This window comes from Lacerta agilis, chromosome 12 (genome assembly GCF_009819535.1).
Source record: "Lacerta agilis isolate rLacAgi1 chromosome 12, rLacAgi1.pri, whole genome shotgun sequence".
Classification (NCBI taxonomy): Eukaryota; Metazoa; Chordata; class Lepidosauria; order Squamata; family Lacertidae; genus Lacerta; species Lacerta agilis.
Window position 1 is genome coordinate 10,735,562 of NC_046323.1, and position 15,414 is coordinate 10,750,975.

General features: G+C 40.9%; 1 protein-coding gene across 3 annotated transcripts in view; it reads right to left on the bottom strand.

Moving 5' to 3' along the window:
• Window positions 1-15,414, bottom strand: part of ZDHHC3 (zinc finger DHHC-type palmitoyltransferase 3) — a 37,223-nt gene that overhangs the window by 734 nt on the left and 21,075 nt on the right. For 2 of the 3 annotated variants that reach the window (XM_033165147.1, XM_033165146.1), the window contains 4 exons: window positions 15,267-15,391; window positions 13,429-13,525; window positions 9,673-9,754; window positions 8,340-8,470 (listed from right to left, as the gene is read on the bottom strand). In XM_033165147.1, the coding sequence (XP_033021038.1) occupies window positions 8,340-8,470; window positions 9,673-9,754; window positions 13,429-13,525; window positions 15,267-15,391 (435 nt within the window). Of the gene's footprint in view, window positions 1-301; window positions 1,840-8,339; window positions 8,471-9,672; window positions 9,755-13,428; window positions 13,526-15,266; window positions 15,392-15,414 lie in introns of those variants that run through there. The other variant, XM_033165149.1, reaches the window with a different exon arrangement.

Consider the following 15,414-nt stretch of genomic DNA (forward strand, 5'->3'; position numbering starts at 1 on the left):
TCCACTGTGTGCATTCCTATAGCAACAGAGACACTCCTACACCCAACTGTTGAGCAGCGAAACGGATTTTGTTACAGAAATATCTGCTTACTCACTGAACCAAATCAGTGGAAACTAATTTAAATGAGTAGTTGGTATACGGTTGATTTTAAACATATATTTTTTTTAATGACATGATCTAAACCCAAATTCTGGTACTCAGCTTTCTTCCTCCTTGCACCTCCTTGGGTGCAAGTGGTTATTCAAAGATGTTTAACAGCAACAACAGCAGCAGCAACAACATCATAAAAAGGCACAGGAACAGTGTTCAGAAAAGGTTTATTGCATTTGTTTCCCATATGGAAGCATTGACAGAATTGAAAAGATGCAGCATTTACATAGTTTTTTGAAACGAGACAGATCTTAGCCTCCTTCACTGATTCCCACCCCGGCTTTGATTCAGTCAAAAGAATTAATTCAGGAGCATAGCTTATTTGCAGTTTTACTGTGATGGCTCTAATCAGTAGCTTTTTGGATCCAAAATATACAATAAAATCCCTGTTGAAATACCAAAAAATAAAAATAAAAATATTACAGACTCAAGTCATTCCGGATGTAATCTAGTTATTCTACTGGCTTTTGTTTTATACAGAATGCCCTCTACTCAAGTGCCCGTTTCCCAGATCTTACTACATACAGAGTATGTCCACAAAGCCATGACAGAAGGCATGCATGATCCTTTTAACACTCGACATCTCCCCAATGTAAAATATATAATATGTATAAATATAAAGGAGAACAAACATTTACAGAGATATAAAAAGGTGGCAATATTTATTTTAAAAAAAGACAACGCATCTACAGAAACATTCTGTGCTTAGTTTTTCATTTGGACCGGCAAGCCTACATACCATATGAACACTGTTTATTCTTATTTTCGAAAAACAAGGACAGACACCATCTTGCTATTCTATACATTGAAATAAAGATTTCTCCCTCCTCCAATTATAAGGCATCGAAACCCACACACGCCGACAAAGACCTTCCGCTGTTTAACCCAGGAACCAGGGAGAGGATGGAACCAAAAAATAAAAAAGGGGGCGGGGCAGAGATGGAATCCTTTCTGTAGCTTTCCAAAGTACGGTAATGTCGGCAGTATGTTTGAGACATTAAAAGCTAGGCAATTTTGTTATTAACGGACCCTTTGACAGGCTCAGACTTTTGTTTTTTCCATCCTTCGGTTCTTAGTGAGGCTTAAAAAGTACAGGGTGGGGGTAGAAGGGAGTATCACAACACGGAGAGACCCCACAGCCCACCGAAAGTGTCAGCTGCCACCCCAAAGTCCATAATTTGTTACGTAACAAGATGGCACTGTTGGCACAGACTCACACCCCCTTTTCCATTAGTTACGTCATACAGAAAGCAGACAGGAAACCAAAACAGACCCATAAAGTTAACAGGTTAAAAAAAGAAAAGAAAAAAAGCTTTAGCCACCAGAGACAAAGAATTACCGAAAAATTCTCTTTTTAGTTGTTTTTAGACTACAGGGCTCTTTTTTTTTGTCTTTTCTCTGCCATCGTCAGCCATTTAATAGGCGTGTTTTTTTTCTTTAAAAAAAATTCATTTGAAACATTCATGTAGAATAACAGTAGTGCTGTAAATGTGGTTTTGTGTTTTAGTGGAAATGCTGTTCATGGATTCTTAGACCACATACTGATACGGGTCTGCTTTTCCTTGATCGGGAGTAGCAAATGGGCTAAGCCAAACTATAGAGAACGGGTGGCCAAATACTGCTTTCATGTTCATCCATTTTGTTTTTTTAGCCCATCTTCTCTCTTCTTTTTTCAACTGTTCTATTCCCTGAAAACAGAAACATGACATTTTCAGTCAGGAACTTAACTTGGTAGTTCTGGTTTCGGGGAAGAAGGGTCCCTCTCGCCTACCCTTTTATCAAATGGCTGGAGCAGGAAAACAACCAATTCCCTGAACATTCCCCACTTGGTGAGTTTGCAAAAGGACGGAAAAAGAACGTACACAAACCAGCAGCAAATTTACGAACAAAGAGGGAGTCACATAACTGTTACGGAAGTTTTAGGAACTCTCCAAATAAAAGCATTGGATACGGCAGTCAAAAAAGGTTTGCGCAAATGGTTAATCCCTCCAGCAACTTCCAAGTTCTCCACAAGGAAGTTCAAGAAATGCCCGCTTTTCAAGCCCCACTGAATCTTCTGACTAGGAAGCTACAGGCTGTGTCAGCAGGGGAAAAGAGTTGCAGGATAAAGACTGAGCATATATCAAAGTGAAAAATGGTAGTACCCAATTAGTTTAGGAACGGTTAATGGGAGAACAAACTGAGACACTTCTGATAGCACGCCAGTTGTTTGCGTTTGCAATCACGACTCCAAATGTGAAATAACACCGGCACAAAGTGTAGAGTTGAACACTGGGAAATGAACCGGTTTTCCAAAATGCAGTGGTACCTTGGTTCTCAAATGCCTTGGTACTCAAACTACTTGGAACCCAAATACTGCAAAGTGTTCCAGTTTGCGAATTTTTTCCGGAAGCCAAACGTGCTCCCTTTTGAGTCCCATGCTTCCGTTTTGAGTGTTACGCTTCCGGTTTGAGGGTTATGCTTCCAATATGAGCACCACGCTGAGGTCTATCTGTTTTTGATATTTATTTTGCGTTTTTGAGACTTCTTTGTTTTGTTTTTGTGACTGTGTGGAAACCAGTTCAGCTACTGATTGATTGTGTGACTGCAGTACATTGCTTATTGCTTTCATTTTACGGATCCATGGTCTCGTTAGATACAGTAGTAAAATTCATGTTAAATTGCTGTTTTAGGGGTTGTTTCTAAAAGTCTGGAACGGATTAATCCGTTTTGCATTACTTTCTAGGGGAAAGCGCACCTTGCTTTTGGAACGCTTTGGTTTTGGAACGGATTTCCGGAACGGATTAAGTTTGAGAACCAAGGTGCCACTCTATGCCATGTCAAAGATTTGAGGCCCCATTTTTCACACTGACATTTAGAAAGGTAGGAAGAACAGAGTGCAATGAAATGAGAAACTCTAGGGAGAACCAAGTCACAGAGCCAAAGGAAGCTGGGGGGGGGGGGCACTCACAATACCAGGCCAAACACAGGGGAACTACAGTTGTCACATTTATCAAAATGGGGAGCTGGAAATATATTGAAATCTTGGGTATAGCCAGAAGAGATCATGTGATAACAGCTGTTAATTATGCAGAAAACGTGTCATGGTGGTTAAGTGTACACTCTGTGGCAAAGAAAATATTCCTATATTTCTAAATATTTAACACACACACAAAAATGACTGTGCCTAAAAATAGCCATGCAAGCCAAGGAGAGAGAAGGTGACCCTTGATTTAAATGCTCAGCAGTGAATAGATCTCATCTGAGCAACTCGCAATTTCAAGCCACTTGAAGAGCAACTAAAACAGTATCAAATTCATCATATACACACCAGAAGATAATTGCCTAGAAAGTCCCCCACAGTCAAATGCATTTGCAGAAGCAGCCATTCCTCAAAAAGGGGGGTGGGGTGGAGATTAGTTAAAAAGGAGGTTGAGTTGGGAAGCCCAAACATTGCTTTATAGCCGCTATTTAAAAAAATGATCCAACAGAACATAAACTCCAATTTAGGCAGGCATCAACTGATGGGTGTTTCTGGAATGCTTCAAAAACTTATTTGCTCAGGCTTTTCCAGGTCATTAATGCCAGTTTTTAGCAGCCTGAATCCTGTAGTTTATATTCATATTTTACTGAAAGGTTTTTATAGATGTTTTATGATTTGGGGGAGAAGATTAGTACTCTCTGGTGTCTTTTTGTGGCGCTTCCTGGAGTCAAAGGCAGTACAGAAAGTTGTATTAATTAATAAATAAATCAGAATTGGTATGAATAAATACCAATAAATAAAACAGAACTCTTGCTAAACTGAAGTCAACGGGCGGTTGGCGAGACAGAAACTACTCTGGCAAAATGCAGAAATCGTTATGGCATAGTAAGAAGAGATGTGAGGAGCAAATTGCTGGAGGCACAGACACAGCTAAATATTTCTTTAAAATGTTTTTCTTTAAAATGTTCATAGGCAGAACCACCAGTCAGGGAGATGGTAGGACCTCTGGATAATATATAAAAGGGTCATCTGAAGGAGGACCTGGCGACAGGTGGATTATTTTCATCTGCTTACACTGCAGAAGATGTCAGAGAGATGCCAACATCTGACACATCCGAGAAGTCAAACCGAGAAAGGCAATGTGTTTCAACTAACGGTCCCTGGGTCTGGATGACATTCATATGCAAATGGAAAGCTGCTCATCTAAATATTCTACTTACAAAAGTAACCTCATCACCAATGAATATAACACTTTTTTTTTAAAGGGAGAGATTCGGAGGCAAAATGGGGGTAACGACAGCCTCATCAGCCTAATTTCTGAGCCAGGTAAGATAAAATTATGAAGCGTATCGCAGAATAAGCCTCGCTGAGAATGAAGCAGCACGGCTTCTGGAAAGGTAACTTCTGCCTTAACAATATTTTGAGAATTCTTTGAGTCTCAACAGGTGTGTGAACCAGTAGCTACTGAATACATTCAGTTGTAACAGCAAAACATGATTTACTGTTAAACCTGGGGCCTGCACACACCCTCCTCTCCTTTGGCAGTCAAACAGAGGGATTCAGAAGCTTCTGCTTGCAGCAAGCTTAGTAAACTGTGGTTTACGCAAAGCAGGATTAGGCCACAGTTTGAAATCCTGGCTTTGCCTTGATGCTTGTGAAGGTAAAGTATGGTTTTCCATCATGCCTGGAAGCCTAACCTGAGCTTTTAACGAAGTTTGGCAGGATGCACTAAGGGTGGTGGAATCTAAGGCAGAATGGAGAACTTTTGGAGCATCTCTAGGTGATGGGCAACAAAACGGCAAAACGATATTCAAGTAAGTGCAAAGTGATGCTTGGGGCAGGCAAAAAAAAAAAAAACCTTGGTTCTTGAACAGAATCCGTTTCGGAAGTCCGTTTGACTTCCGAAAACGTTTGAAAACCAAGGTGTGGCTTCTGATTGGCTGTGGGAGCTTCCTGCACGCAATCCGAAGCCACGTCGGACGTTCGGCTTCCCAAAAAATTTCTCAAACCGGAACACTCACTTCCGGGACTGTGCCATTCGGGAGCCAAAACATTTGAGTCACAAGGTGTTCAAAAACCAAGGTACGACTGTGTGTGTGTGTGTGTGTACGTGCGCGTCGACAGCAATTTGTCAAGATTTATTTTAAGCCATTCTAAAGCTGAACCACATATATGAACATCTACCGGTATATTCAAAACGCGAGTTGTAACTTTTCTAGATGCAAGTGGCTTAGGGCCCGAGTACCTTATGGACTGCCTTCTGCATGGACCTTTCCAGGTATGAAGATCTCTTCCCCCCACCCCAATGTGCTTCTCCGTGTCATTCCCCCTACACACACACATGAGGTGAGGCCTTCTCTGCTATGGCATCATGGCTTTGCAATGCCTTCTCCAGGGAAACTGACCGGCTACTGAATCTGACGTCTCTTTGGTACCAGTGACCAACTTTGTTTTGCTCGAGTCATTTAATACCTTTTAGAACTGTGGAGCTCTTAGCCTTCTGCTTGCTGTGATCAGTTAGTAATTTATCATTTTTATACAGAATCGTTTTGTTGTGTTTTAACTTCTGCCCGCTGCTGCTGGAGTTTTGCCTGCTGTTCTGTTATCGATGCTGAGCTTCTGGCACCTACTGAAGACTTTTATATTCCAGCAGACATTTTAATTGAAGTTTAATTTTGCAGTATTAACTGATTTTTACCTTTTTTACTGTATCCTTGTAAACCACTTAGAGCCAAGTGGTATATAAATAAATTAAAATTTCGTAGCGACAACAAATGTGAGTGACATTAGAAGCAGTGACTAGGTAAATAACCAGTACAGTCGTACCTTGGAAGTCGAACGGAATCCGTTCCGGAAGTCCGTTCGACTTCCAAAACATTCAGAAACCAAAGTGCGGCTTCTGATTGGCTGCAGGAAGCTCCTGCAGCAAACTGGACGCCACAGGAGCTCCGTCAGGCGTTTGGCTTCCAAAAATAGTTCACAAAGCGGAACACTCACTTCGGGAGCCAAAACGTCCAAGAGCTAAGCTGTCCAAAAACCAAGGTAGGACTGTATAGAACAGTTTCTTCTTTGAAGATAATTCATTTTTAACCCTTTCTGCTTTGGCATTCAACTTACTTTCAGCTCCCAAGAAAACATGGGTAATGAGCAATGCGGTTAACCTGAAAGTGGGCATAGAATTCTTGGAAGGTTTATGCTTAAGCAAATCCCTCTGCAGCCTGGGGCTGCAGTCCTAAGCATGCTTACTAGGGAGCAAACCCCACATAACAAAGTGAAATATGCACGCTGTGGGTTAAACCACAGAGCCTCGGGCTTGCTGATCAGAAGGTCGGAGGTTCGAATCCCTGCGACGGGGTGAGCTCCTGTTGCTCGGTCCCTGCTCCTGCCTACCTAGCAGTTCGAAAGCATGTCAAAGTGCAAGTAGATAAATAGGTACCGCTCCAGTGGGAAGGTAAACAGTGTTTCCGTGCACTGCTCTGGTTCGCCAGAAGCAGCTTAGTCATGCTGGCCACATGACCTGAATGCTGTATGCCGGCTCCCTTGGCAGGTAACGTGAGATTAGCGCCGCAACCCCAGAGTCGGACACGACTGGACCTAATGGTCAGGGGTCCCTTTACCTTTACCTAAGGCTGCTTAGGATAGCACGACATGTAAGTTTAGGCAGCTGAACTTAGACATGTTCACCTGGTAGGGTGTGTGAGGGGGGAGATTACCGGTAAGTAGTGACACTACAGGTTCTGACTCCATGTATGCACTTTCAAGTATATATGACCTCATTGGTTCAAAGCTGTTTCCTTCCCACACATAGCAATGGATAGTTAAACATTAGTTCATCATATGTAGGATAGGCCCTTTGCAGAAGTTGCTCGCAGAAATGCTTTTTTAAAGATACTACTACGTTGCCAAGCATGGCTGCATGACAACCTTTTTATATTAGGTAACGGTAAAGGAGCCCTGGATGGTTAAGTCCAGCCAAAAGCGACTATGGGGTTGCGTTGCTCAGCTAGCTTTCAGGCCGAGGGAGCCAGCATTTGTCCGCAGACAGCTTCCCGGGTCATGTGGCCAGCAGGAATAAACAGCTTCTGGCACAACGGAAAACTGTAACAGAAACCAGAGCGCGCAGAAACGCCATTTACCTTCCCGCCGCAGCGGTACCTATTTATCTACTTGCACTGGCTTGCTTTCGGACTGCTAGGTTGGCAGGAGCTGGGACAGAGCAACGGGAGCTCACCCCATTGTGTGGATTCAAACTGCCGACCTTCCGATCGGCAACTCCAAGAGGCTCAGTGGTTAGACCACAGCGTTGATAATGGATATCAACAAAGGAAACAAACAGGCCTTCGCCTCTGATTTATGAGGGAAAACAAGCAGAAGACAAAAATGACTGTGTTGGGTCAGAGTGGCGTCTATTTACAGCTGTCAATTCACAAAAAAAGAACATCCTACTAGGGAGGAGCCAAGGAAGAGGGGCAAATTACCATGCGCACAGCACCCCGGCAGCCGTGTCGCAACACAGAAACATCCGTCCTGTGACACAAAAGTTGTGAAAGGATGCTGAGTCTACAGGTTTCCTTCAGGTGTGCCAAGCGAAGCTCAATACTATAACAATTCTCCTTTGAAAGGGGCAGAAGGCAGAGACCCAAGACACCAACTTTAATCAAACACACTATGGTCCAACTAAATATAGTCTTAACAATTTGCACGTTTCCCACCTAACTGGGCGGTAAAGATTGTTATTTTAGGATACAGCTCCTCTGCAGGCCCCATTCAAGCTACACATGACTAAAAACGGCTTTCTACCATGTATCTCATATCATCTTTGCATGTTACTTCATCGAGGTGTGAACAATAAAAGACAACAGGTTGTACCCAACAAAGTTCTGCTTAGTGTAGACCCACTGATATAGTTAAGTCATGTTTATTAATGTCAATGGGTTTACTCTGAGTACAACCCAGTGAAAACTGGGAACTTGGAATTGCAGAAGCCGTTAAGATACCAGACTGTTGTGTGAGATTCTAGTCTATTTGGTGGAGTGAAAGAAAACTGCAAGGCGATTCCGATTACCATTCACAAAATACTTTTACACATGCCTGCCTGCCTGGGGAACACGCCCCTCAAAGTGAGAAAAGCATTTTTCTTAAAAGCGGCATTCATCCAATATAATAAAGCAAATTCATGTGCTGTGCAGAATTGGGGGTGGGAGCAAGAGATCAGGAAGTACTCACCGTTTCATCAGTGCAGATGGAGTGTACCTGCGTTCCAAACATTACAGACGTGAAGATTAGGAAGAGGAGAGCCTCAAAGCACAAGAGGATAAGAAGGATCACAGTCGTTGGTGGAGAGAAAGAACTGCACTCTGCAAAAACAAAGCGTGATACGGTATTCCAGGCAGAAGCAGGAGCCAATGGATGTTGTTACAGTACAGGCAACTCCCTGTTTAGGTGCATCCGAATGACAGCGCCGGACCAGGAAGTAGCCTTTATGACATCATAAAGATGTCATGAAAAGGGACGGAACAGGGCGGGGCAGATTTAAGTGCGTGGGGGTCTGCAACGGAACACTCGTGTGAAATGGGAATTATCTGTACAGTTGTACCTCGGTTTTCAAATTCTATACAGTTCAAAAACAAAGATGTGGCTTCTGATTGGCTGCAGGAATGTCCTGCAGCCGATCGGAAGCCGTGCCCGACATTCGGCTTCCAAAAATCGGAACAATCACTTCTGGTTTTCTATCGTGTGGGAGCCGAAACGTACGAGTTCAAAGGTGCCCTGCTTCCGAGATTCCACTGAATTCAGAGTGGCTTACAAGTAAGAAATAATGCAATACACAACACAATAGACTAGAGAATTATCATTTTTTAAAACCATCATAAAAGCCTGCAATTAGAATAGTTAAGAACAGAACTGAGTCTTAAAAGCCTATGTAAATAGTAGTTTTAGGAATAATCAAAGCCGTTTGCATTTTAATCAAGTGCAGAATTGGAAATTCAGCTCTGTCAAAACCTCAGCTTCCAGATCCTTAAAAATAAATGCTTCTGGCTCTTTTGTTCCGATTGTTTGAATGAACAAAAGCATGGTGAAATCTCAGTAGCAAAAGTGTGTTTCTGTTTGTTATATGAGCAGAAAGCTGGCAGTCGGAGACATAGTTTCATCATGCAGCTCTTTGCAGGAACTTAAGCAAAACAAATATAGAGCGCACAATTTATACACTTCCTAGAAGGTTCTTGTATAAATTAAATTTAGGCAAGTGTTAGTTTTATTGATCTGAAGACATTTTTAAGGGAAGTAGCTGTGTTGCATCTCTTGCAACATGAACAAAAAAGTATTGTGGCACCCTAAAGACTACCCAAATTCATAGCATCTGGATTCCTCTTCCAATCAAGTACAATGGTATCTTGGTTCTCAAACGCCAAAAACCCAGAAGTAAGTGTTCCAGTTTTTGAACATTTTTCGTAAGCTGAACATCCGATGTGGCTGTCGGATATTGTTTCCGGGGGCACCTGCACCAATCAGAAGCTGGAGACGGACCCAGTTACAGAATTTTTATAACAATACTCACTTGTCCAGTCTTCTTCAAAGCAATACAGGAAGTGAAATCCAACCATGATCAGGGCATGCAGGGAAATAAGTGCTATATACATCTGAAACACAATAGGATTTTGAACTATGAAGACACAGAGACTTCAAGGCGCATTTCTGCATGCTCCAAGTTTGTATGCCGGATTTAAGCCAAAGCCGAAATCAAAGACAGGACAGATAATTATATATAAAAGCTCACATGCTTATAGAGATCGCCTTATCTTCAACCTTATCCCCTAAATTACTTCAGCCAAAGAATATAGCCTAGCTATATCCAGTGGAAAAATACCTGACTGAACAAGAGGTCTATTCTTCTCTAACAATACTGAACTGTGAGATAACGGCAAAAGTAAGAGGGGATGTATTCTTCCATGCAATAATAGCAGGGGTTCCCCCCCCCCAAAGGCAGGTCAAACCCTTTTGAAATATGATTGTTTATCAAGCGAGCAAATTAATCTATAGAAGAAAGACTTGATTTAAATCTCTCTCTCTTTTTTTTTTTTTTACAGAAAGACTCATTCTTGCTGGTATAATCTTAATATTTACAACCAGATGAAGGTATCATTTTTGGAATAATATTTTTTTTCAGAGTACTGTAGTTTTTACAGTTACAGTATATCAAAAATTACTGATTTGGGTATACTATTAGAAATACACAGACCAATAATTATGAAATTATGAAACAGTTAACTGTTTATATTTGGACAACTTTTCTGCTGTACTTTATTGGAAGGAGAAAAAAGAATCACTTCCTTAATACCAATTTATTTAACTAAAACAATAACATTATAGCATATGTATCCACGTTTGTTAACTGATGTGGTTAAACAATTTAAAAGAAAACTTAAATTGAACTTTAGCACACGTGAACAAACATAAAACAAAACCTTATTTCCTGATGAACAGCCTTTGGACTATAACAGGCATAGGCAAACTTGGCCCTCCAGATGTTTTGGGACTAAAATTCCCATCATCCCTGTTAGCTAGGGATCATGGGAGTTGTAGTCCCCAAACATCTGGAGGGCCGAGTTTGCCTATGCCTAGGCTATAATGTAACTTAAATAGAAAACCATCTTTAGAAAGATTTTTCAGCCAGAAGCATTTTATTTTAAAAATCCAATTTAAATTTAAAAAAAATGATTTCAATTTTTAAAAATCTGATTTTATTTTTATTTTCTTAAAAAGACAATCATTGATTTTTATCCACCCTGCTTATAAAGGACCAAAGGCAACCTAGTCTCCCCTGCTGCCGAATGCAAGGCTGCGACAAGCCACAAACCTCTCTCTTAAAACTCAAATCAGCATGCAAACTTCAACACAGAAGTGCTTAAAAGCAGCCCAAGTGCCACTTAGGAAGGAGAGAGAACTCTTAGCGGTACTGCACACACTTTGGAATGCCTTATTTATAGCTTGACACCTGCTTTACACTTTTTTGGTGTCAGATTAGTATATATATTTTTTAATTTACCCAGGTGTTTTTATTTGTATGATTCTTCAGCCTGCCTTCCAATGTTTCTTTTTTATAAAAAAAAAGTCAAGGTAGTTGTTTTGTTTTAGATTATTATATACATATAGTGCTTTTCTTCTGGGGGGGGGTGCAGGGGTACGCATACCCCTAAACATTTTGTGAATCTTTGTACTTTTGTCCATTTACTGTACTTATTTTCCCCAATTTGAACTATAAAATGGTGATTTTCTTGAGTCAAAATAAGAGTACCCCTAAACATTTTTATTTATTTTTTAGAAAAAAGCAGTGTGTGTGTGTCATGGGAAAAAGAAAGTATGCCCTCTTGTTCGTTGTAATAAAATATTTAATTTAGTGTCTCATATATATATATATATATATATATATATATATATATATATATATATATATATATATATAACCCCGCCCACCTAGCTGGGTTTCCCCAGCCACTCTGGGCGGCTCCCAACAGAATATTAAAAACATGATAAAACTTCAAACATTAAAAACGTCCCTAAACAGGGCTGCCTTCAGATGTCTTCTAAAAGTCAGATAGTTGTTTATTTCCTTGACATCTGAGGAGAGGGCATTGCACAGGGCGGGCGCCACCACCGAGAAGGCCCTCTGCCTGGTTCCCTGTAACCTCACTTCTTGCAGTGAGGGAACCGCCAGAAGGCCCTCAATGCTGGACCTCAGTGTCTGGGCTGAAAGATGGGAGGTGGAGACGCTCCTTCAGGTATACTGGGCCGAGGCCATTTAGTGCTTGAAAGGTCAGCACCAACGCTTTGAATTGTGCTCGGCTACATACAGGTACTGGGAGCCAATGGAGGTCTTTCAGGACTGGTGTTATATGGTCTCGGCGGCCACTCCCAGTCACCAGTCTAGCTGCCGCATTCTGGATTAATTGCAGTTTCTGAGTCACCTTCAAATGTAGCCCCACATAGAGCGCGTTGTAAAGAAGAGTGGGCCAAAATCACGGTTCGAAAATAGCATGGCGCCAGGCGCATTTTGCACCTAAAGATTCTCCATTTTTGAGCACTTCAAAAAGTCTGGGTGCCATTTTTTGCGCCTGAAGCCTTGAAGTATATGTTAAGGATAGACAATATGTTAAGGAGTTTAACAATAAAGAGTAGAGTGTTTTGAAAACTCAAGTACGCTACCAATGTTTTTATTGTAAACACCAAAATAAGCATGTATTAACAATTTATGCTAAAAAATGTGGTGTTAACAATGTGTCTCTTATGTGAATTGCATATTAGTTCATGCTCATCAAAATAATAAATAAAAGTGTTGCCCACACACACACACACACACACACCAGTGGCGACTAGACATTTTTTGGCACCCACAACCCAGGTCCCAAAAGCCATTTGGCTCCTAGCTTTTCCATCCCAGGTTCTAACATCAGCCAAAATTCCTCCACAACGATGTGAGAGACTGATACAAAGACATACAGAAAACCATTAATTCGAGTTATTGCTGCTAAAGGTGGTTCTACAAGCTATTTAATCATAAGGTGTACTGAAGTTTTTTTAATTCAGGTAGGTAGCCGTGTTGGTCTGACGCATTCGAAATAAATAAAAACTTAAATTAAAAAAATTTCCAGTAGCACCTTAGAGACCAACTAAGTTTGTTCTGGGTATAAGCTTTCATGGGCATGCACACTTCTTCAGATACACAAAAGCTTATACCCAGAACAAATTTAGTTGGTCTCTAAGGTGCTACTGGACAATTTTTTTAATTTTTTAACACGTGGCTTTTCCATTTTGGCTTAATTTTTTGTTAAACAAATTATGACACGGTGTAATATGTCATGCGCTGTTTTTCATCCGAGGATGTATTTTCCTAATTTTAAGACCTGCTAAGGAATGGATTATTGTTATTATGCCCTGATATGTAAAATCACAGAATTCAAAGAGGATATACCTTCTTTTTCACATAAGAGTGTGACTGTGTGTGTGTGTGTGTGTGTGTCTGTGCGCACACACACACGTACATAAATATACATATATGTATGTATGTTGCCCACCACTGTGAAATCTGATCCAATCCAAGATGGGATGCTATAAATGGGTAGTAATGGATACCTTTGCCTGCTTGCTTTATCCTTTTAAACTACTTTGCCCCGGACATTTTGCAGTGTTAACAACCCATTACTTTCCCATAAGAATTGCAGTGTAATTATTTCAGCCGATAACCACAGAAGTCCCACTTGACGTTTCAAGGCCCCTTTATGAATTCCAGGAAAAATCCACACAATGAACTACTTACTGTAAACAGTACAAAGTACTTCTGGTTGTTCTCTCCTACGCAGTTGTTAACCCATGGGCAGTGGTGATCCATTTTCCGTATACACCTCTTGCAAACACTAAATGAGGAACACACACCGTAAATCGAATGCACACCGTAAATCCTTGTGGACTTGTAAAAGGGTAAATGAGTATTAGGAAATGATCCATAATGAAGTGAAGGGGAAAATGTTTAAAAGTACCTTCCCCCCCAAAAACCCCAGAGTCCTTTCTGTCGGGGATAATTCAGACTGAAATCCCCAGGTGTCAAAAAAGGTTATTTATGTATGCTACTACTGCGGGCCGTGGTTTGTTAGCCCAAAAATAGAAAATGAGCGAGGTCCCAACTAAAGAAGAAGAAGAAGAAGAAGAAGAAGAAGAAGAAGAAGAAGAAGAAGAAGAAGAGTTTGAATTTGATATCCCACTTTATCACTACCCGAAGGAGTCTCAAAGCGGCTCACGTGAGGTGAGTGGGGCTGAGAGACTTCAGAGAAGCGTGACTAGCCCAAGGTCACCCAGCAGCTGCATGTGGAGGAGCGGAGACGCAAACCTGGTTCACCAGATTACGAGTCTACCGCTCTTAACCACTACACCACACTGGCAACTTAAGCTGACAGAATATGCCCAACTTGCAGACTTAACATATACAGATGAAACTTGAAAAATTAGAATATATATAGCCGGGTCAAAAATTATAAAACCAATATCACTATATGGACTTCAAACTGGTTTTTGATAATACAGGTGAAACTCGAAAAATTAGAATATCATGGAAAAGTCCATTTATGTAAGCAATTGTTTTCATTTGCTACTGGAGTTTAATATATGAGATAGACTCATGACATGCAAAGTGAGATATGTCAAACATTTATTTGTTATAATTGTGATGATTGTGGTGCACAGCTGATGAAAACCCCAAAGTTGAAAGAGAACAAGAAGAACGTACGTTTAAAGAAGATTGGAAAACTTTTACTGAATATATGGGAAATAATTGCGTACAGCTGAAAACAATGGCAGCATCAAGATAAATTCAACAGTGTAAACAAGTTTTGATGAATGCAAAATGGAATACTGAATGCTATAGTTTTTGTAAAGTATGCAGGGATTTATGATATGTAAAATGAACCATGGACAGAGAAGAAGGGAAGTCATTGATACCTTAAGGATGTAAAATGAGTATTTTAAATTGTAAAACAGAAAACTTTAAAAATATACACAGTCGTACCTTGGTTTTCGAACAGCTTAGTTCTTGAACGTTTTGGCTCCTGAATGTCGCAAACGCAGAAGTCACTGTTCTGGTTTGCGAACTACTTTCAGAAGCCGAACATCCGATGGGGCTTCCACGGCTTCTGATTGGCTGCGGGAGATTCCTGCAGCCAATCAGAAGCCGCACTTTGGTTTTTGAACGTTTTGGAAGTCAAACTGACTTCTAGAACGGATTCCGTCCGACTTCCAAGGTACAACTGTTTATAAATCGAAGTGGAATTACACCCACTTCAAAGACCCATGTTTTCTCCTGATACCAGATTGCAACAGAACTATTTCCACTTGGCCAAAAGCTTGAGGTCACATTATTTTAGGTGAACAACTTCACCCAGCTGATGGAGGAAAACCACCACTTGACATGGAATAAATAAATAATATAAATAAAAAAAACAAGAGCCGAAATGCAGCCAAGGTGCAAATGAAACATGGAAACGTGCTCACATCACAATAATGACAGGTAAAACCTGCTGTATACTGGATTACTGCAGATGTAATGCATCAAGCCATCCAGCTCGTCACCATAAGTAAACCATAAACGAAAGAATGTGCCCGTACCTGCAGTGATGTGCTCTGTCGGGTTTGATGCTACAGCATTTTGGACACTTGTAAACTACTTGCCCCGGCTTCAGCTGCAAACTTTCTATGAACTCTTTTGTGGCGTTGCCTTTGGGCACTGCACCCTGCAAAAGAAAATATAAGGGTT